This window comes from Somniosus microcephalus, chromosome 24, assembly GCF_052327205.1.
Source record: "Somniosus microcephalus isolate GS21.2 chromosome 24, FLI_Smic_1.0, whole genome shotgun sequence".
Classification (NCBI taxonomy): Eukaryota; Metazoa; Chordata; class Chondrichthyes; order Squaliformes; family Somniosidae; genus Somniosus; species Somniosus microcephalus.
The window spans coordinates 64,210,620-64,234,091 of record NC_141010.1 but is presented as its reverse complement, the minus strand read 5'-3'; the positions used below and the strand labels follow the sequence as shown (position 1 = coordinate 64,234,091).

The following is a 23,472-nucleotide window of genomic DNA, read 5'->3' as shown; positions in this document are numbered from 1 at the left end:
CAGAAACCATAAACAAGCTCCAGCATAAAAGTGGTTTAAGGGAGATTGGTCCTGGAGAATAGAATTGACTCACTATTTAATCCCAGGTCAGGGGGTACTTTTATATTCAAAATACTGTCCTGTATTCAGTATCTGTGGTGTTGCAGTCAGAGGATTTTAATACTGCACACATTAATCACATTGCTAATTGGAAATTTGCTATAAACGTGGTGTTGATAAGGGACTTGGCCCTTGGGAGAATCTTGATTTTTCTCTTGATTGTATTTGAAGGTCAGAAAGGTTATATTTCATTTTAAAGCCCAAATTCACAATTTTCCATCAAAACGGTGGGTTTCTGTGTCCCCCTTCCCCCATTGTCCCTTTTCCTTAAAATAGGAGATATAACATATAGTTTCTGTGCTTTGAAACAAAGTGGTGTGCATGTGAAAAGGATGCATTAAGCTGCTAAACGTGCCCCGTTGTTTGACTGGCAAGTGCTAATCATGTCATTGGAGGAACTGGCTGGATCGAGTTACAGAATGCTGCCATTCTATCAAGTGGGGGGGGAGCGCTCCCATTTGGGAGGGAGCAGTATTAATATTGAGAGGTGCTGATTGTTTCCCCAGGTGCTTCAACATCATTGTGTTTTCAGTTGTGTAAATTTAGCTCCTGGTCACTGTCAGTAGACCCTCAGCCAGTATCTAGCTCCCTCAAACTGACATGGTCAGCCACTCAGCCCTTGTGTTACTGACTCTCCTTGCTGCTACTCCAGCTGCTTTAATCAACAGCAACTTACACAATTATATCGTGTCTTTAACATAAGCAAAGTCCTGCGGCACTTCACCAATCGGTCAGCATTGAGTCAGGAAGAACAACTGACTTGAAAGTTTGGTTGGAGTGAGGTTTTGCGGAGGCTATTAAAGTAGGATGACCATGTTTTCTAAACCGAATATGGGGAGACACAGGGTGGGAGCACAGCAAAGTAGACAGGACAAAAAATGTAGGTTGCGTAGCATAGCGAGGCAAATTCTTTTAGCTACCTCTAATTTTTACCAATTGCACATATACACTACAAATGCAAAAGAAATGTGCATATAATTACCGCAGATGTGACCTCACACTATTGAAGCGCATTCAGATGTTGTTTATAAATAATACAATAACATTCTTCAATCCATTGACCTGAAACTGTGATTATGTCTAACGGTATGATATATATATATTCCAAAGAATATGGCTCTAGTCTATTCGGGGGCAAGTTTGGTGAACCAGGGGCTCTACCAGGGACTTTGTTTGCCCGGGGGCATAGTACCTCATTTGGGGACTGTTGCTGGAAAATGGGGACATATGGTCACCCTATATTAAATGCTCAGGGAGTTCTAGAGAATAGGACTGAGGTAGCTAACAGCTTTGCCACTGGTGGGGTAGGGTAGCTGATGTGATGAGGGCTTTTGGGGGGAGGGGACATTGAGAGGAATAAAGATTTGGAAGGAGTTAAAGGCAGATGAGATTGTAGCGATGGGGTCAGGCAAGGGGGTTGGTCTTTTATAGACTGGGAAAAGGATTTTAAATTTAATGCATTCGGGGATAGGTAGCCTGTGTGGGTCGAGAAGCCTGAAAAGATCAACTCGTTGTTGGAGTAGAGTTCCACGTGCTGCTCGAATGACCATTCTTATGTTGATGGAGCTTAGTGTGGGACAAGATACATGCAGAGTTTTGGACAAGTTTGACTTTATGGAGGGAGGCATTGAATTAGTAAGTCTGAAGTTGAGGAAGATATCTATATAAAGTTTCCAATGGCAGATGAGTTCAGTAGTGGCGGAGGCAGGCAATGTTGTGGATCAGGGTGATAGATTAGGATATGGTGTTTAAAACTCAGTTCAGAGTTTAGCAAGGTGCCAAGGTTTATCCTGAATGTGTGGCTGGTCAGGGAAATGAAATCAGTGGCAAGGGAGCAGAGTTTGTGGCGGGGATTGAAGATGATGGCTTTGGTTTTCCCAATCTTGAGCTGTAGAAAGTTGTTACTCATCCAGGACTTGATGCAGACAAGCAGTTTGACAGCATGGAAGCATCGGGGGTCAAGAGAAGTGGAGGAGAGGAGCTGGGTTTCATCAGCTGACCCCATGCCTGCAGTTGATGTCACTGAGTGTTGGCATGTAGATCAGTAAGAGAATGGGTCATGGATAGATCCCTGGGCAGAACTCTGGAGATGTTGGTATGGAAGAGGGAAGAGATGCCACTGATGGAGCTGTTGCTTTCATGCATGTAGAAATGGAGCCATGCAAGGGCATTTCCACTAAGCTGGGCGATAAAGGAGATTCGTTGGAGGATAACAGCATAATCAAACACTAAAGATAGGTTGAGTATAATGAGAGATAATAGACTAGCATCCCATTCAGACAAGGGCATTCATGACTTGTGCTAGGGCTATTTTGTTACAATGAGCAGGGCGGAAGTTGAATGGAGAGCTTTGAAAGAAATGGGTATGGAACTGGGAGGCGGTGATGTTTCCAAGGACCTTCACAGAAAGGGAGATTGGACATTGGTCAGTAGTTGGAAATATCGAGCAGGTCAAGGGTGGATTTTTTTTTTTTTTGAGGTGAGTGATGATGGCAGTTTTGATGGGGAGAGAAGTGGCGCCTGTGGACACAATTATTAATGTCAGGCTGAGAAACTTGTCCCCCTCTTTCCCCCCCCCCCCCCCCCCCCTGTTTTGTATTCCACCCTCCTCTTTCCCCCCCACCCCCACTCTAGCTGAAAATGCTGACTCCTCCTCGCTGGAGTATAACTCCATGGGTGACGGTCACCACGGCCAAGTGGTCATTCTTCGTGAGAGCCTTGACTGTCGTGAGTGTCAACAGGCTATCTGACAATAGAGGACATCACAGCTGAGCTTAATCCTGCTTTCACCCGGCACCCAGCCATGTACTTTCCAGCAGGGGTTATTGGATAGTATTCAGCACCAGGAAATGTAGCTGATTTTTTGTTTCCTCTCTTCAACTCCTCCCCTTCCTAACACAGGGGAGTTTAGAACAATTGCAGCACCACCACACTTGCCCTGGCCAAGACCAGGATTGGATCTGGGATCTTTCTGACTACTCAGACATCAGGGAGCCATTGGAATTGATGAATGGAGCTGCTGGGAGGAAGGGCAGTGTCTGCCCCATGACTGGAGGGGTGATTTCAGGGAGCCATTGAAAAGTAGCAGGGCTTGTGTTTTCTAAAGGTCAGAATTTGACCCGGTACCGAATTGGTGCTGAGATCAGGAGAAAGTGGTCCAGAATGGAGTGCATGACTTAAAAATCAAAACCAGTGCGTGTACAAGAGGCAGCCAACCGCTTGTTGCAATATGATGTCAGAATTGTTGGTCACATGAGGAGTAAGTCGCAGAGAATATAACGAAGTGTTAAAGATCGACTCGAGGGATTTGAGAGGAGAGCACTGCTGGAGTTGTTTGGCTTTATTGAGAAGTGTCTTTGTTTCCCCAGCTACAGCTGTACCCTTCCCATTGGTGTTCTACTTGTGTAACCTACCAAGGTGTGCTCTTCCCAATGATTCTCTATTACTGGTGTGATGACATCCAAACTAGCTGCTTCCAATAAAGTCTGAAATTGCTTCCTTTTAGTGCTCTACTTCTGTTTTCATGTATCTTTTGCATTTTTCTCTCTCTTTCCCCCGCCTCCCCCTTGCTTTCTCGCTTTCTTTCTCCCCCTCCCTCCATGTGCACACTCTATCAGGACATTACTCCCATCTCCCTTACTTTTCTCTCAGCCCCTCTCGCTCCTTTCTCCCAGTTCTTCTCCTTCCTGTCACCCAGTCATGCTGCCTTTCAGTTACTTTATTGTAGTTGATTACATTCACATCCTGCCTTTGACTGAAACATGGCTCATGAGTTGAGACATCTTGCCCCTTACTAAAATCTCCCCGACTGACTATACTTTCCACCACCAGACTCCCCAAACTGTCATGGTGGTACAGCACTTACCACACTGTGGTCTCTGCTCCATACATCAAACACCTTCTCTGAGCGCCTCTCCTTGTTGCAATCTTCTCGCCTCTCTTTTAAAATCATCTTTGTTTACTTCCCTCCACCCTGAGTTTCTCACGGACCTATCACAGAGACTGCCTACTTCCACCTCCATAACACTGCCTGCCTCTTCCCCTAACTCAGCTGCTAAAACCCTCCTCCCTGCTTTTGTCAGTTCCACACTCAATCATTCCAGTGCTCTTCTGGCTGCCATCCTATCCTCCATAAACTTCAGCTTATCCAAAACTTTGTTGCCAGTATCTTATCCTGCACCAATTTCCACTTGCCCATCATCCTATCTGTGCCGGCCTACATTGGCTCCCCACAAGCGCCTCAATCTTTTGTAACAAGCCTCTCGCACATATCGAATATACAGCACAGAAACAGGCATTCGGCCCAACTGGTCTGTGCTGCAATAAAAACCGAGAGTGCTGGAAATACTCCGCAGGCCAGGCAGCATCTGTGGAGAGAAAGAGTTCAAGTTTCAGGTCGATGATCTTTTGTCAGAACTGAGAGAAGCGAGAGATGTCACAGGTTTTAAGTAACAGAGGCAGGGAAAGGTGGGGAGGCAAGAACAAAAGGGAAGGTCTGTGATAGGGGGAGGCAGGAGAGATTAAATGATCAAAGGGATGACGGTGCGAGGCAAAAGGGGTGGTAATGAGGCAAGTAAAGAAACAAAAGATGGGTTTAGAGAAGGTGTAAACGGCAACAGCAGAACCATTACCAGCACCGGCTGTCTGAGCAGAACCATTACCAGCACCGGCTGTCTGAACAGAACCATTACCAGCACCGGCTGTCTGAACAGAACCATTACCAGCACCGGCTGTCTGAACAGAACCATTACCAGCACCGGCTGCCTGAACAGAACCATTACCAGCACCGGCTGTCTGAACAGAACCATTACCAGCACCGGCTGTCTGAGCAGAACCATTACCAGCACCGGCTGTCTGAACAGAACCATTACCAGCACCGGCTGTCTGAGCAGAACCATTACCAGCACCGGCTGTCTGAGCAGAACCATTACCAGCACCGGCTGTCTGAACAGAACCATTACCAGCACCGGCTGTCTGAACAGAACCATTACCAGCACCGGCTGTCTGAACAGAACCATTACCAGCACCGGCTGTCTGAACAGAACCATTACCAGCACCGGCTGTCTGAACAGAACCATTACCAGCACCGGCTGTCTGAACAGAACCATTACCAGCACCGGCTGTCTGAGCAGAACCATTACCAGCACCGGCTGTCTGAGCAGAACCATTACCAGCACCGGCTGTCTGAGCAGAACCATTACCAGCACCGGCTGTCTGAACAGAACCATTGCAACCACCAGCACCGGCTGTCTGTGCTGGTGTTTATACTCCACAGCTTTCTCCTCCCATTCCATCTACTGTACCTCCTCTCATAGTCTTTCAGCATATCTTAGTATTCCCTTTTCTCTCATGTACTCGTCTAGTTTCCTTTTGAAAGCATCGAAGCTATTTGCCTCAACCACCCCCTGTGGTAGCGAGTTCCACATTCTTGCCACCCTGAGTAAAGACATTTCTCCTTCTTTCCCTACTGGATTTATTACTAACCATCTTCTATTTATGGCCCCTAGTTTTAGATTCTCCCACAAGCTGAAACATTCTCTCCACATCTACCCTGTCCACTTATAATTTTAAAGACCTCTATCAGATCTCCTCTAAGTCTTCTCCTTTCTAAAGAAGAAAGCCCAACCTGTTCAAACTTTCCCAGTAGCTGTAATCTCTGTTCTGGTAATCCTTGTAACTCTTTCTTGCACTTTATCCAGTGCCTCTGTGTCCTTTTTATAGTACGGAGACCAGAACTGTGCTCAGTACTCTAAGGGCAGCCTGACCAGGGTTTTATACAAGTTTAACATAACTTCACTACTTTAAACCCTATACCCCAAAAATAAATCCCAGTGCTTTGTAAGCATTTTGAATTGCTTTGCTGAGCTGCGATGCTGCTTTTAATGATTTGTTCACCTGTATCCTTAGATCCCTTTGCTCTTCTACCCCATTCAGTTTTTTTATTTTTTACGGAGCAGGTGATTCTGGTTTTCCTGCCAAAGTGCATAACCTCACATTTATCTATGTTAAAGTTCATTTGCCACTTAACTGCCCAGTCTGCAAGTTTTGTAATGTCGTCTTGTGTTAGGCTGCATTCGTCCTCTGTGTTAGCTATAGCCCCAGTTTGGTATTACAGGTAGACTACCCTTTATCCGGACTTCCGAAAACCGAAACCCTCTAAAAACCGAAGGTTTTTTCGTTCAGCGTAAGTCGTGCGCACGACCCCCCGCGGACCCCGCCGGCCCCGACAACCGCCGACCCCTCCCGCCGGCCCCGACAACCGCCGACCCCGCCAGCCCCGACAACTGCCGACCCCCCCCCCCCCGCCGGCCCCGACAACCGCCGACCCCGCCAGCCCCGACAACCGCCGACCCCCCCCCCCCCCCCGCGGACCCCGCCAGCCCCGACAACCGCCGACCCCCCCCCCCCGCGGACCCCGACAACCGCCGACCCCCCCCGCCGGCCCCGACTGACTTACGCTGAGCGTCAGCGTAAGTCGTGCGCACGACCCCCCCGCGGACCCCCGCCGACCCACCTTCCGAAATCCGAAATTCTCCTTTATCCGAAACTCGGCTGGTCCCGAGGTTTTCGGATAAAGGATAGTCTACCTGTATCTGCTAATTTTGATATTGAGTTACTTATTCCTAAATCCAAATCATTAATGTGAATTATGAATAACAATGGTCCCAGCACCGATCCTTGTGGAACACTGCTTTCTACCTTCCTCCAATCTGAATAACTACCCTTTACCCCTACTCCCTGCTTTCTACTCTTTTTTTAGCCAATGTGCTGTCCATTCAGCTGTTTATGCCCTGACTCCACACGCCCGAACCTTTGTCTTGAGCATGCCGTGTGGTATCTAACAAAGGCCTTTTGAAAATTCAAGTATATGACATCTACTACATTACCCTTGTCTACTCTTTTTCCGTTACCTCTTCAAAGAATTCGATCAGGTTAGTTAAGGTGGACTTAGTCTTTCGGAATCTGTGCTCGCTTTATTATTTTCTGTCTCTAGATGCTCTCCTATCACTTTTTATTGTAGATTCCAGTATCTTTTCTAACTGGTCTATAGTTCCAGGGTTTTGATCTATCTCCCTTTCTGTATAAAGGAACAACATTAGCTGTCTGCCAGTCCTCTGGCACTGCCCCCTACATAGTCATCGAGTTATACAGCCCAGAAAGAGGCCCTTCGGCCCATTGTGTCCGCGCCAGCCATCAAGCCCTGTCTATTCTAATCCTATTTTCCAGCACTTGGTCCATAGCCTTGTATGCTATGGCGTTTCAAGTGCTGATCTAAATGCTTCTTGAATGTTGTGAGGGTTCCTGCCTCTACCACCCTTTCGGCAGTGAGTTCCAGATTCCAACCACCCTCTGGGTGGAAAAAGTTCTTCCTCAAATCCCCTCTAAACCTCCTGCCCCTTAGCTTGAAACTATGCCCCCTGGTTATTGACCCCTCTAAGGGGAAAAGTTCTTTTCTATCTATGCCCCTCATAATTTTGTACACCTCAGTCAGCTCCCCTCAGCCTTCTCTGCTCTAAGGAAAACAACCCCAGCCTGTCCAGTCTCTCTTCATAGCTGAAGCGCTCCAGCCCAGGTAACATCCTGGTGAATCTCCTCTGCACCCTCTCCAATGCAATCATATCCTTCCTATAGTGTGGCAACCAGAACTGCACACGGTACTCCAGCTGTGGCTTAACTAGTGTTTTGTACAGCTCCATCATAACCTCCCTGCTCTTATATTCTATGCCTCGGCTAATGAAGGAAAGTATCCCATATGCCTTTTTAACCACCTTATCTACCTGTCCTGCTGCCTTCAGGGATCTATATACATGCACACCAAGGTTCCTCTGTCCTTGCTAGGGTCCTACCATTCATTGTGTTTTCCCTTGCCTTGTTAGTCCTCCCAAAATGCATCACCTCACACTTTTCAGGGTTAAATTCCATTTGCCACTGTTCTGCCCATCTGACCAACCCGTCTATATCGTCCTGTAGCCTGAGGCTTCCCTCCTCGCTATTTACCACTCCACCAATTTTCGTGTCATCTACGAACTTACTGATCATACCTCCTACATTCATATCTAAATCATTAATGTACACTACAAACAGCAAAGGACCCAGCACGATCTCTGCGGTACACCACTGGACACAGGCTTCCAGTCACAAAAACAACCTTCGACCATCACCCTCTGCCTCCTGCCACTAAGCCAATTTTGGATCCATTGTGCCAAATTGCCCTGGATCCCATGGGCTCTTACCTTCTTGACCAGTCTCCCATGCGGGACTTTGTCAAAAGCCTTACTGAAGTCCATGTAGACCACATCAACTGCGCTACCCTCATCCACACACCTAGTCACCCCCTCTCAAAATTCAATCAAATTGGTTAGACATGATCTCCCCCTGACAAAGCCATGCTGACTATCCTTGCTTAATCCTTGCCTCTCTAAGTGGAGACTAATTCTGTCCCTCAGAATTTTTTCCAATAATTTCCCTACCACTGATGTTAGGCTCACTGGCCTGTAATTCCCTGGTTTATCCCTACTACCCTTCTTGAATAATGGTACTACGTTAGCTGTCCTCCAGTCCTCTGGCACCTCCCCTGTGGCCAGAGAGATTCTGAAAATTTGTCAGAGCCCCTGCAATCTCCTCCCTCGCCCCTCACAGCAGCCTGGGATACATCTCGTCTGTGTCTGGGGATTTATCCACTTTTAAGCCCGCTAAAACCGCTAGTACCTCCTCCCCCTCAATACTAATTTAGTATATCGCAATCCCCCTGCATGATTTCTATGCCTACATCGTCCTTCTCCATAGTGAACACAGATGCAAAATATTCATTTAAAACCTCACGCACATATAAATATATAATAGTGCCTCTGCTATTCATAAGTACCTACCATTCAGACCTGGGGTTTTAGCCTCTTTCAATTTTGCTAGTTTGTCAATTATTTTCTCCTTTTATATCCCAACTACTGTATATTAATCTTTTTAAGCTCATCCTCTAGTGAAGTGTCTATTTCATTATCATCTTGAGTTTAAAAACTGAGACCAAGTAATTATTCAATACTTTTACCATTTCTGTCATTACCTGAGAGTTGACCTTGCTCATCCTTTCGTGGCCCAATCCCTACTTTAATTTTCCTTTTGTTATTTGTGTCTATAGAACACTATTATTTCTTTATATATTCCTTGATAATTTGAATTTGTAATATCTCTGCCTTCCTGATTTTTTTAAGTTTCTCCCAAGTTCCCTTTGTCCTCCTTTTGCTTTGGTACCTTTTTTGAATATTTCTTTAATTCATTTTCCCTTTATTCATCCACGGTGCCCCATAACTAGCTTGCTTGTTTTAGGCTTTCAGTGGAATGTGGTTCTCTTGAACTCTATTGATTACCCTTTTAAAGATGTCCCACTGTTTTTCTGTCTCTTTCAATATTTTCACCACCTTTAGTTCCACCTTTATTTCCTTATAATTTGCTCTTTTCCAATCTATTACTTTAGTCTTTGTCCTACTTGTATTATGCTCGATTCTAACCTTCCGAGAATCAAAATTTACTAAACTTTTCAAAATTTGTTCAAATTGTTAAACATAACTTGCAGTTAACAAAACCATCCTTGATCAACCGGTATAATTCTAAATGCTCACTAATTTTATCTTGAATTATGGATTTGTCATTGAACACTGGCTTGCAGAATCAAAAAGGCTGATGGATGTCTGGTTCCCTCATAAAATGGGTGCACTGGTATTTATAGGCCATACTTTGCACAGACCATTTCAGGTTTCCTTTGTTTCAGTTATGTTGATGGATGGCAATGTTGTATTATGCGCACAGACGTTAAAACATAGACCATAGAAGATGCATTTGGTTCTACACTAACAGTAAAAGATCACTTGGTACAGTCACACAGCTGGTTTTGAGGTCATAAAACTTGTGACTGTGCAATTTAATTGATTTTTTTCCTAAGGCTAATGTTGGAGGTTTTATTTTTGTATACATGTCTACTTGATACCATTGCAAAGATGTTGCTGGCCCATCTTCCCCCTCCCCCAACCCACCATTGTTCAAAATGTAGTTTTAGGAAAACCAGTCCCTCTAAATGGGTACCCAGCCAGTACAGTAATGGCAGGCTGAACGATAGAAATATCCTATCTAGTTAAACTAAGTACTGACTTCGGTGTGTTCATCATCCCAGCCCTGATGTTGTACGCTGTTTACTGAAATCCATGCTCGTGAGAAGATACCAGCTGTTTCAATAAAGTTGATTTCAATAAAGTGCAACAGTAGGATATGACGTTTTTATCCTGTGCTCACATGAACTGCAAACAAAAAAGTATTCAAGGATTTTATCTCTCTCTCTTAGACAGTAACTCAGAACCGAGGATGACTTGCTTCCACATTAAAAATGAGTTCTCAGGTGACTGATGAGTCCAATGCGGGACCTACAGTCTCTGTCACAGGTGGGGCAGACGGTGGTTGAAGGGGCTGGTGGGTGGGGTGCTTGGGTTGACTTCCGCTGCCTGCGCTTGGCTTCCACTTGCTCCCGGCGAAGAGACTCGAGGTGTTCGGCGCCTTCCGGATGCTTCTCCTCCACTTTGTGCGGTCTTGGGCCAGGGATTCCCAGATGTCGGTGGGGATGTTGCACTTTTTCAAGGCAGCTTTGAGGGTGTCCTTGAAGCGTTTCCTCTGCCCAGCTGGGGCTCTCTCGCCGTGCCGGAGCTCCGAGTAGAGCGCTTGTTTTGGGAGTCTCTTATCGGGCAGGCGGACGATGTGACCCGTCCATCGGAGCTGATCGAGCGTGGTCAAAGCTTCAATGCTGGAGATGTTGGCCTGAGCGAGAACACTGACGTTGGTGTGCCTATCCTGCCAATGGATTTGCAGGATCTTGCGGAGGCAGCGTTGGTGGTACCTCCAGTGATTTGAGGTGCCTGCTGTACATGGTCCATGTCTCTGAGGCATACAGCAGGGCGGGTATCACTACTGCTCTGTAGACCATGAGCTTAGTGCTGGATTTGAGGTCCTGGTCTTCAAACACTCTCTTCCTCAGGCGACCGAAGGCTGCACTGGCACACTGAAGGCGGTATTGGACTTCGTCATCGACATCTGCCCTTGTTGACAGTAGGCTCCCGAGGTATGGAAAGTGGTCCACGTTGTCCAAGGCCTTGTCATGGATTTTGATAATGGGGGGGCAGTACTGTGTGGCGAGGGCAGGTTGGTAGAGGATCTTTGTCTTACGGATGTTTAGTGTAAGGCCTCTGCTCTCGTACGCTTCGGTGACGATGGTTTGGAGTTCGACCTCCGAGTGTGCACAGACGCAAGCGTCGTCTGCATACTGTAATTCGACGACCAAGGATGGGACTACCTTGGATCTGGACAGTTTCCCGTTAGTTCTGTAAGTTAGCTCCACTCCAGCGGAGAGCTTACTGAGGGTGAGATGGAGCATTGCAGCAAGGAAGATCGAGAAGAGCGTTGGTGTGATGACACAGCCTTGCTTGACCCCGGTCCATACGTGAATTGGGTCTGTGGTGGAACCGTTAGTCAGGATCACGGTTTGCATGTCGTCGTGAAGCAGGTGGCAGATGGTGACAAACCTTTTGAGAGCAGCTGAATTTGAGGAGGACACTCCATAATCCCTCACGGTTGACAGTGTCGAAGACCTTTGAGAGGTCAAAGGCGGCCATGTACAGCGGTTGGTGCTGTTCCCTGCATTTCTCTTGTAATTGACGTGCGGTGAAGATCATGTCCATTGCGCCCCTTAGTGGGCGGAATCCGCATTGCGACTCTGGGAGGAGCTCTTCAGCCACTGGGAGAAGGCGATTGAGGAGAATTCTTGTGATCACATGAACTGCAAACAAAAAAGTATTTAAGGATTTTATCACTAAGTTTGACACTGTCTGGAGAGAGCTTTTTGAACTGAGACACTCGGGCGAAGTACTGTGGTGACTAGGAGCAGTTCAAAATGGCAAATTAGAATGTCACAATGCACATTTGGCACAAGAAAGTGTATTTGCTTCTGTGCAATTTTTCCTATTAAGTATTGGTACCAATGTGTCATACACTGTGACAACACTGCTGTGCATGCCAAATGTTTTGGACGGTAAATGAATGACTTTAAATTTTAGTAATTGAATTTCACATTGCATGTGATTTTAAGCAAATGCGTTACTGAATCTAAACATTTCCCCATAGGGTTCAGTTGTGCTTGGAGACTCTTCGCCCCCAGAAGACCTGAGCCGGCTGCGAGTAAGCTCGCCAGATGGAGCTGATTGTCCATCTCTACCTGAACTAAAAGCTAATGGCGCTGGTGGCAAGCTTGAGATGTCTGTCTGTAGTCATTCTTCACTGCCCAAAATTGTGGGTAAACAGGTAGGATTTGAACACCGTAATCCTGATTTTAAACCCTTCTGAAAAGGTCATTGTGTTGGTTCCTCTTCTCGGGATAATGCTGAGAGATCTGAAGTATGAGCTGCATCAGGACAGCCCAATCTGCTGTTGAATCTGTTAACAGCCGCATGAGAATAACTACTGGATAAAGGTATTGGTGAGAAATAGAATATTGAAAATGCCCATCACGCCTGTGAATTACATAATGCTTATTACTCCATTAAAAAAAATGTTTTGGTCAATTCGAACTTTTTGAAGTTAATGCTTTCTATTTTTGCAGTGAATATCTAGATTTTTATTTTGTAAAATGCACGCTTGTGCTCCATTCTTGATTATCTTTAAATAATATGCAATTGCATTCTGGTCTTCCCCTTTATTTCAGTATTTTGATCCTTAACACGGCAAACTTTCAGAATAATCTCAGTGCCTTAAATGGAAGCACTATCTTAAATAAATTAAAGGGCTCAGCTGGGCTGAAACCAAATGAACACTCCGTTTTTGCACTGTGACAAAGCAGAAATTTGTCCCTGATATGAATGTGTGCGCTGCAGCCCCCTCTTCAGAAACCTCATGACTGAAATCTTTTGGAAGAGTTCACGCATTCAAAACGTTAACTTGTCATGTTTTGGAATTTTTATACTAATTATGTTCTTACAACCAACATCACTGGACATCTTGTAAGCGGCCCTCATGCCCCCTATGATATGGAGCATGCTTTAATCTGCCCAAAATCGAAGTAAATGATAACAAAACTCGGTGTTTGGAACAGTGAGCTCTTACTCTGTACACCGGTTACTGGAATGTGTCACACGCTACAGACATTACACTCTACAAGACCTGAACTACCAGGATTTTATGTAAATAAGAGGTAAATGAACAGTATAACAGTGACTCATAACTTGGTAGTTAGCCTCAATAAATCAAATAAAATACACACTCAATTTCTAAACATCGGATTCTTCTTACGGTCTGGTGACCACCTGGCAAACATCATGCTGGTGGTGTGGTTTGTCCACGTGCTTTCTTCTCCCAGGCCACTGGAGCCTGCTCAGTTTTGCCAGTGTTTCATTCTTCACATTCTCCCATATGCCTCATGTTCAGTTACACTTGTATCACATCCGCCATTTAACCATCTCCTATTTTCCACCTAAGCACTTTACTGCCCCCCCCCCCCCCCCAGTCCTCTCTTTTTAAATGCTGTTTACCTGTAATATAGAATGATTACAAGGTGGAAGAAGGCCATTCGGCCCATCGAGCCTGTGCCGGCTCTCTGCAAGAGCAGTTAATCTAGTCCCACTCGCCTGCCCTTTCCCCGCAGCCCTGCAATTTTTTTTCCTTCAGGTACTTATCCAAGTCCCTTTTTGAAAGCCATGATTGAGTCTGCCTCCACCACCCTTTCAGGAATTGCATTCCAGATCCTAACCACTTGCTGAGTAAAAAAAAGTTTTTCCTCATGTCGCCTTTGGTTCTTCTGCCAATCACCTTAATTCTGTGTCCTCTGGTTCTCGACCCTTCTGCCAATGGGAACAGTTTCTCTCTATCTACTCTATCCAGACCCCCCTCGTGATTTTGAACACCTCTATCAAATCTCCCTTCAATTTTCTCTGCTCTAAGGAGAACAACCCCAGCTTATAAAAACATAACATAAGAAATAGGCGCAGGAGCAGGCCGTTCGGCCCTTCGAACCTGCTCCGCCATTCAATGAGATCATGGCTGATCTTCTGCCTCAACTCCATTCACCGGCCTATCGCCATACCCCTTGATGCCTTTACTAGTCACAAATCTATTGACTTCTGTTTTGAATATACCCAGTGACTGAGCCTCCACAGCCCTCTGGGGTAGAGAATTCCAAAGATTCACCACCCTCTGTGAAGAAATTTCTTCTCCTCTCAGTCCTGAATGGATACCCTTTATCCTGAGGCTGTGGCCCCTGGTTCTAGACTCCCCAGCCAAGGGAAACATTCTCCTAGCATCCACACTATCAAGCCCTGTAATAATTAGGTGAAGGTTCAATGAGATCCCCTCATTCTTCTGAATTCAAGAGAATACAGGTCTAGTTTACTCAATCTCTTCTCATACGACAGTCCCACCATCCCAGGACTCAATCTCGTGAACCTTCGTTGCACTCCCTCTATGGCAAGTATATCCTTCCTTAGGTAAGGAGACCAAAATTGCACACTTGTACACAGTACTCCAGGTGTGGTCTCACCAAGGCCCTATATAATTGGAGTAAGACTTCTTTACTCCTGTACTCAAATCCTCTTGTAAGGAAGGTCAGCATACCATTTGCCTTCCTAATGGCTTGCTGCACCTGCACATTCACTTTCAGTGACTCATGTACAAGGACACCCAGGTCCCTTTGAGCATCTGCATTCCTCAATCTTTCACCATTTAGGAAATACTCTGCCTTTCTGTTTTTTCTACCAAAGTGGATAACTTCACATTGATCCACATTATAATCCATCTGCCATGTTCTCACCCACTCACTGAGCCTGTCAAGATCCCCTTGAAGCCTCTTCACATCCTCTTCGCAACTGACACTGCCACCTAGCTTTGTATCATCAGCAAATTTGGAAATGTTACATTTAGTCCCCTCATCCAAATCATTGATATAGATTGTGAATAGCTGGGGCCCAAGCACCGATCCTTGCGGTACCCCACTAGTCACAACCTGCCAACCTGAAAAAGACCCGTTTATCCCTACTCTTTGTTTTCTGTCTGTTAACCAATTCTCAATCCACGCTAGTATATTACCCCCAATTCCATGTGCCCTAATTTTGTTCACCAACCTCTTGTGTGGGACCCTATCGAAGGCCTTCTGAAAATCCAGATACACCACATCTACCGGTTCCCCTTTGTCTACTCCACTAGTTACATCCTCAAAGAACTCCAATAGGTTTGTCAAACAGGATTTCCCATTCATAAATCCATGTTGACTCTGCCCAATCTTACTATTAGTTTCTAAGTGCCCAGTTATTGCATCCTTTATAATAGATTCCAGCATTTTCCCAACTACTGATGTGAGGCTAACAGGTCTGTAGTTGCCCGTTTTCTCTCTCCCTCCTTTCTTAAATAGCGGGGTTACATTTGCTATCCTCCAATCTGCAGGAACCGTTCCAGAATTTATAGAATTTTGGAAGATGACAACCAATACATCCACTATCCCAATGGCCACCTCTTTTAAAACCCTAGGATGTAGGTCATCTTGTCCTTGAGATTTGTCGACTTTTAGTCCCATTAATTTTGCTAGTACTGTTTTTTTACTAATAATTTCTTTAACTTCCTCATTCTCGCCACACCACAAGCTCTTATTTCTGGGAGCTTTTTTTGTGTCTTCCTCCGTGAAGACAGAAACAAAGTATTTATTTAATTTCTCTGCCATTTCCTCATTCCCCATTATAAATTCTCCTGTCTCTGACTGTAAAGGACCTACATTTACCTTCGCCAATCTTTTCCTTTTCACATACCAATAGAAGCTTTTACAATCTGTTTTTATATTTTTCACTAGTTTGTGCTCATATTCCATTTTCCCTTTCTTTATCAATTTCTTGGTCCCCTTTTGCTGATCCTAATCCTCAGGCTGACCGCTTTTTCTGGCAACTTTATAAGCTTCCTCCTTTGACTTAATACTAGCTTTCATTTCTTTTGTTAGCCATGGTTGGATCACTTTTCCTTTTGGGTTTTTATGCCCTAGAGTTTGTTTGTTGCAAATTACGCATTATTTCCTTGAATGTTCGCTATTGTATGTCCACCTTCATACCTTTTTAATGTGGTCTCCCAATCATGGCCAACTTGTCCCTCATACCCTTGTAGTTTCCTTTTGTTTAGATTGAAGACCTTAGTTTCAGATTGGACTGCATCACTCTCAAACTTAATATAAAGTTCAATCATATTAGCTTCTCCAGTCTATCCGTGTAACTGAAGTCCCTCATCCCTGGAATCATTTTCGTTAATCTTTTCTGCACCCTCTCTAAGGCCTCCGCATCCTTCCTAAAGTACGGTGCCCAGAATTGGACACAATACTCCAGTTGAGGCAGAACCAGTGTTTCATTTATGTTTTTGTACTCTGTACCTCTATTCATGAAGCCCAGCATCCCATAAGCTTTAACTGCTTTCTCAACCAGCCCTGCCACCTTCAGCAACTTGTGCACATATACCCCATGGTCTCTCTGTTCATGCACCTCCTTTAGGATTGTACCCTTTAGTTTATATGTCCTCTCCTAATTCTTTCTACCAAAATGTATCACTTCGCACTTTTCTGCATTAAATTTCATCTGCCACATGTCCACCCATTTCACCATCCTGTCTGTGCCCCCTGGAAGTCACTATCCTCCTCACTGTTACTTCCAAGTTTTGTTTCATCTGCAAATTTTGAAATTGTGCCCTGTACACCCACATCCAAGTCATTAATATATATCAAGAAAAGTAGTGGTCCTAGAACCGACCCCTGGGGAACCCCACTGTATACCTTCCTCCAGTCTGGAAAACAACCACTCACCACTACTCTCTGTTTACTGTCACTTAGCCAATTCCATATCCATGCTGCCACTGTCCCCTTTATTCCATGGGCTTCAACTTTGCTGGGAAGCCTATTATGTGGCACTTTGTCGAACACCTTTTGGCATTGCCCTCCTCAACCCTCTGTTACCTCATCAAAAAACTCAATCAAGTTGGTTAAACACGATTTGCCTTTAACAAATCCGCGCTGGCTTTCCTTAATTAATCCACACTTGTCCAAGTGACTGTTAATTTTGTCTCTGATTATTGTTTCTAAAAGCTTCCTCACCACCGCGGTTAAACTGACTGGCCTACAGTTGCTGGGTTTATCTTTACATCCTTTTTTTGTTATATTTGCAATTCTCCAGTCCTCTGGCACCACCCATGTTTCTAAGGAGGATTGGAAGATTATGGCCAGTACCACCTCGATTTCTTCCTTCACTTTCCTCAGCGCCCTAGGATGCATCCCATCCGGTCCTGGTGACTTATCTACTTTAAGTACAGCCAGCCTTTCTAGTACCTTGTCTTTATCAATTTTTATCCCATCCAGTATCTGCTCTACCTCCTCCTTCACTATGTCTATGGCAACAACTTCTTCCTTGATGAAGATAGAATCATAAAAATTTACACCACAAAAGGAGGCCATTCAGCCCATCTTGTCTGTGCCGGCTGACGAGCTATCCACCCGAATCCCACGTTCCAGCACTTGGTCTGTAGCCCTGTAGGTTACGGCACTTCAAGGGCATATTCAAGTTCTTTTTAAATGTGATGAGAGTTTCTGCCTCTACCACCCTTTCAGGCAGCGAGTTCCAGACCCCCACCACCCTTCTGGGTGAAAACATTTCTCTTTAGATCCCCTCTAAACCTCCGACCGATTACTTTAAATCTATGCCCCCTGGTTATTGACGTTTCTGCAAAGGACTCATTTTGCATCTCAGCCATACCCTCGTCCTCCATGTGTAGGTCTCCTTTTTGGTCCCTAATCGGTCCCACCCCTCCTCTTACTACCTGTTTACTCGTTATATGCCGATAGAAGACGTTTGGATTACCTCTTATATTAGCCGCCATTCTATTCTCATACTCTTTCTTTACTCTTTTTCACTCCTCTGAACTTGCTATATTTAGCCTGATTTTCAGATGTATTCTCAACCTGACATCTGTCATACGTGCTCTTTTTCTGTTTCATCTTACTCTCCCTCTCGTCATCCAGGGAGCTCTGACTTTAGTTGCCCTACCTTTTCCCCCTAGTGGGAATGTACCTCGACTGTATCCAAACTATTTCCTCGTTAAAGGCAGCCCATTGTTCCATTAGAGTTTTGCCTGCCAATCTTTGATTCCAATTTACCCGGGCCAGATCCGTTCTCATCCCACTGAAATTGGCCTTCCTCCAATTTTTACTCTTGCTCCATGTCCTTTTCCATAGCTAATCCAAACCTTATGATACTATGATCACTGTTCCCTAAATGTTCCCCTAACGCCACTTGCTCCACTTGACCTACTTCATTCCCCAGAACCAGATCCAGCAATGCCTCCTTCCTCGTTGGGCTGGAAACATACTGATCAAGAAAGTTCTCCTGAACACACTTCAGAAATTCTCCCCCCTCTCTGCCCTTTACACACTTACTATCCTGGTCTATATTAGGATAGTTGAAGTCCCCTATTGTCACTACTCTATAGTTCTTGCACCTCTCTCTAATTTCCTTGCAGATTTGCTCCTGCATATTTTTCCCACTAGTTGATGGCCTATAGAATTCACCTAAACTTTCAGTTCCAATAGCTTGCACATTCGAAACATGAACTTGTTTGTTCTCAGCCTGGCCTGCTCAGTATTTCCAGCTTGTTGAACAGTCTTCAACTCATTACGTTTTGCTGTTGACTGTAAAGCTGAAAACTGGCTCCTGGAGACTGCTCACTGAGCTGTCTGAGGACAAACAGGCAATCAAGGACCCCGTTCCCATCTCTCAGTTGTTAGTTAAACCCGCTACCCCTGGGTGGGCCTGATTATTTGATCTGTGTTAAAATGGCTTGGGACTACCTTTGCTAACTTCCAATTAAAAGACCCGAAAACAAAGGACTGAGATTTCCTGATCAGCATTAAATGGAAAGCCGATCTTTGACATTGACATGGAAGAATGTGATTGAATGTGATTGCGGCAGCCATTTAAACAGTTAACACCTTAGACTCCTTTTGCCTTTCCCTAACACTTCACATCATGTGAAGCCTACTGCAGCCAACCTGCCTGCTATCCAAGCTTCTGACTTTTTCTTTCAGAAATATCCTGTACAACTGTGGACCTGTCGCACAATTTGGTCAGAATTTTCCAGGGTCCGTGCTGGCGCGATCGGAGGCGGATTGGGTGGGAAAGTTGACATTTCTTGGAGCGGGTTGGGAACCCACCGTCATCCCGTCCCCATGCGCCTTCCCCTCGGGTGCGTCTGTCAGCACGGCAGTGACCCAACCAGCAGAGGTGGGCGACCCAATTTAGTAATAGCTGCTTGTCAGACCTTTGGGAGTCCTTTTTAACCTTACTGTGCCAATTTCACTGGATGCCCACGGGACTCGCGCTGCTCAACCTGAGGCGGGGGTTTAGTGGCCATTGATTCAGCTGATTAGTTGACGGCATCAAATGTAGTCTAAAAGCTCCCACCTGACAGCTGATCACTTTCCTCAGACAGAAGCTGTTGCTGACTGCATTCCCAGCACAGACTGAACTTTATGCAGGCTGCAAGTCTTTCCAGCATAGTCTCCATCTGGTGTCATCTCATTGGAATAACCTCTGTTGGCATTGACAGATTACTTCTGTCAACTCTACTTGACTTGCCATCTATTCCATCAGCGTGGGTGCCATTTATACTGTCTCACCTTGGTCCTCAGAATCTGACCACGATGAGCCGCAGCACCAGGCACACCAGCACCAACAACACCACCACCAACCTTCTCGATGCCCTGATGCTGCACAGGACAGAGGGCATCAGCACAGGGCTGCACCGCGCCAGAGGCGATGCCCGCAACACAGGCAGAAGATGAGCTTCCTCAATATGACTGAGCAGCAGTATCAAAGGAGGCTCAGGCTATCACGCCAGATCATTGCAGACATTTGCACATTGCTGGAGCAAGACCTGCAGTCCAGAGGACTTGGTGAACACGCCTTAGCAGTGGCTGTGCCACTCAGGTTGGCTTCTCACGGGTGCAGGGTGTCATCGACTGCACACATGTGGCCATCAGGGCACCCCATCATAACCCAAGCGTCTTTGTCAACTGCAAGGGCATGTACTTCATCAATGTGCAGCTCGTCTGCAACCATAGGAAGATCATTAGCTGCCATGACAATTTAGTCCTTCACCTGTCCAGCCTCCCTCAGCTCTTCGCACCTCCAAACAGACTTTCCGGCTGGGTGCTTGGAGACAAGGGCTATCCACTGAAGACGTGACTCATGACACCCGTGAGGCCGAGGAGAGATATAGTGAAAGCCACATCTCCACCAGATGTGTCATAGAGCAGACAATCGGCGTGCTGAAAATGTGCTTCAGATGCCTTGACAGATCTGGAGGAGCCCTTCAGTACGCACCAGCCAGGGTCTCCAGAATCGTCGTGGTCTGCTGCACCTGCACAATATAGCGCAGCAGCGAGGATTCACGCTGCATGAGGAGCAAGGCACTGAGCATACAGCCTCTTCGGAGGAGGAGCATCAGCTGAAAGATGAGGAGGAGCAGAAGCTGGAGGCACCTGCGGTGCAGATGGTACCAGCACCTGAGCACATTGCTGCCCGGGAGGCCAGAGATGGCCTCGTCATGGCCAGATTTACTTACCTTTTACGCAGTACACCCCTATGGCTGCCACATGCTTCACCAGGTTGGCTACGCCCCGCGGTCACATCATAAAGCATCCCTACAATGACCAGTCCATTCCTTTCATAGTCCCCACCATTGCTGGCGGTAACGTTATGTCTGACCCTTCACTCTAACTCACTGAGCCACTTCCAAATGTGCACACAGATTTGTCCAAGACTGGAAAGCTTTGAAAATAAAGAAATTGATGGTTCACATGATATTAAATGAAACTTCACATTAACATTGAATAAAACACTCAAGTGGCTACCCTTGTGAATCTACTCGTGGCATCTTTCTCTTCCACATGCTTCTACGTGGTGCTCCCCCTGTGGCTTCAGCAGAGGTCGAGGCAGCCTGCTCACTTCCCTGCTGTGACTGCTTAGACACTTTTGCCAGTCGTCCTCTGGGTTTTGGAGCCTGCGATGACCCCGCCAAAGTCTGCTCCTTTTGCGACTGTGCAGGGGCAGACTCGGCCATCGCATCTGGGGCTCTGACTGAGGGGGTGGCAATGGGGGAGAAGTGTGAGTGCTTTAAGAGGAGCCCCCACTTCCATGTCCCCTCTCTCCATTATTCCTCTCTTGGGCCACCCGCACTTCCCTGCTAGCAAGACGTTGGAGAGCACCTTGCTGCACATCTGTGGGCCCATGAGGACCCACATCTACACTGACATCCCTCGTAACGAGGAGGTCTATGAGCCTCTGCCATCTATTCTCCATAGATATCCATCTGCTCCATAGAGACTGTGTGCTCCTGAGAGTGGCGCACTAGCTGCTTCATGTAGGTGGCCATCCTATCCATGGAGGAGCCTGCAGTAGCCATCGCCTGCGACGTAATGCTGCTCATGTTGGAGATGGACTCCCCCATTCTCTGCACATTTGCAGCTGTCGCCCTCGTTCTGGATGGCCCCTGAGGCTCAGCATCTGCATGCAGCTGAGCAGAGCTGGGAGAGTCTTGTGCCCTCTGACTAAGAGTCTCCACCATCTGCTCTTGCTCGGTTGTGATTTGTGAGACACTACTCACGAGAGACCCACCAAGGTGCTGGGTGCGCTTCTGTCTGGTAACGGTGCACTCTGAGGCTAGAGGCTCCTCTGAGGCGTCTTCTTCCTCTTGCTCCTGGACAGTGGTGATGGGGGGTTAGGGGCTCTTGATGGACCTGTGGGAGAGTAAAGAGATGAGTTACATATGTCATATTTAGATTGGGCACAGATACCATTATACACATGATGACCATTCAATGGCTGCTGGCATCAGTCTCCACATGAGTGACTGATGTATGCCATGTAGCTGTGTGATATAGATGCCCCCCCCACCTCCAGGTGCTCGGCGACTCCCAACAGCTCTAATGCAGCCTCCTCTGCTGTTGAGGGTAGTCATTGATGCCGTTCCACCGCCAGTTTTCTCCCCCTCCATCTCATTGTGGGCTCGCTCTTCCTGCAAGGAGGGAAGAAAGAGAAGGTCGAGTTAGTGATGGAATGAGTGTAAGCAATGGATGGGTTACGTTTGTAGAGGGTGATTCTGATGGAGTGGGGTGGCAATTCCAAGTGGTCTCCTTGTCTGCTGTTAGTTGGTATGATTGCACTAGGATGAGGGTGAGTGTGAGTGGTAGCTAGTAAGATGGGGATATGATAATGTAGATAGCGAGACAGAGAGGGGGATGGGTGGAGGTGCATGGTACAGGAAACTTCGCGATATCCGGCACTGACAGGACCGGCGTGATGCCGATCTATGAAAACTGCCGGACAGACCAGCGCTAATGTTGAAGGATACGGAGGTTTTCATCTCTGTATCAGACAACAAACACTGTTGCTTAGCAACAGCTTGTAAACAGTCGGCCCGTACCTTGGAAGCGTCTCTGTAGCTTAGCAACAGCTTCAGAGAGGCTTTCCAGAGACTGTTTTTAAAAAAAAAAAAAAAAAAATGCTAGGAGAAGAAAAAAAACCTAACAAATCGGCTGCTGATTTCTGCCGTTAGATCGAGATTTCCGGCCATACAACCTCCCGGATAAACCAAAGTTTCCTGTATGTTGGTGTGAGTAAGGATGTACAGGAGTATGGTTGGGAAGGCAGAGTGATGGGGATGTGTTGAGAGGCACAGCAGGATGAGGTTGAGTGTGACTTTGAACTCACCTTTCCTGATCTAACCAGATCATTGAAACGTTTGTGGTACTGCACCCAGGTCCTCCTGACCACATCCCTGCTATTGACCCCCTCTTCAGTTTGGAGCCAAACTGTCTTGGTCTGCTGGGGTGGTCTCTTCCGGCCATTGTCATGGAAGAGGACCTCCCTGCATGCTCTGACACTCTTCACGAGCATATGGAGGGAGTCATCGGAGAACCTGGGTGCAGCCCTCTGTCTCTGTGCAGTCATCTTTGCTGGTCTTGATAGCAGTGAAATTGTGCAGTGCAGTGACTGCACTATCCTAGACGAGCCTTCAAATGCAATGTGGCCATGGCTCCTTTAAATATCCTGGCTGAAAACTTATCGATGACATCGCCAGACCTGCACCATTTAATTGGGCCGGGTAACATGCAGGGCGGACTTAATAGGCCCTATTGACGTAAAGTCATTTTGTAGAGCAGGGTGGAACCAGCAACTGGTGCGCGATCCGCCATGGCGGCTTCCCGCACCAGACCCACCCGGGTAGGGAAAATTCCGGCCTCGATTTCTAGAAATAGAGAATGCAAGTTCAAAA

The 23,472-nt window shown here is 46.4% G+C and overlaps 1 protein-coding gene across 2 annotated transcripts in view; it reads left to right on the top strand.

The window, feature by feature from the left end:
- kansl1b (KAT8 regulatory NSL complex subunit 1b) overlaps positions 1 to 23,472 on the top strand; it is a 223,926-nt gene that overhangs the window by 156,695 nt on the left and 43,759 nt on the right. For both annotated transcript variants that reach the window (XM_085966680.1, XM_085966679.1), the window contains exon 5: positions 12,259 to 12,435. In XM_085966680.1, coding sequence (XP_085822806.1) covers positions 12,259 to 12,435 — 177 coding nt within the window. The remainder of the gene's footprint in view (positions 1 to 12,258; positions 12,436 to 23,472) is intronic.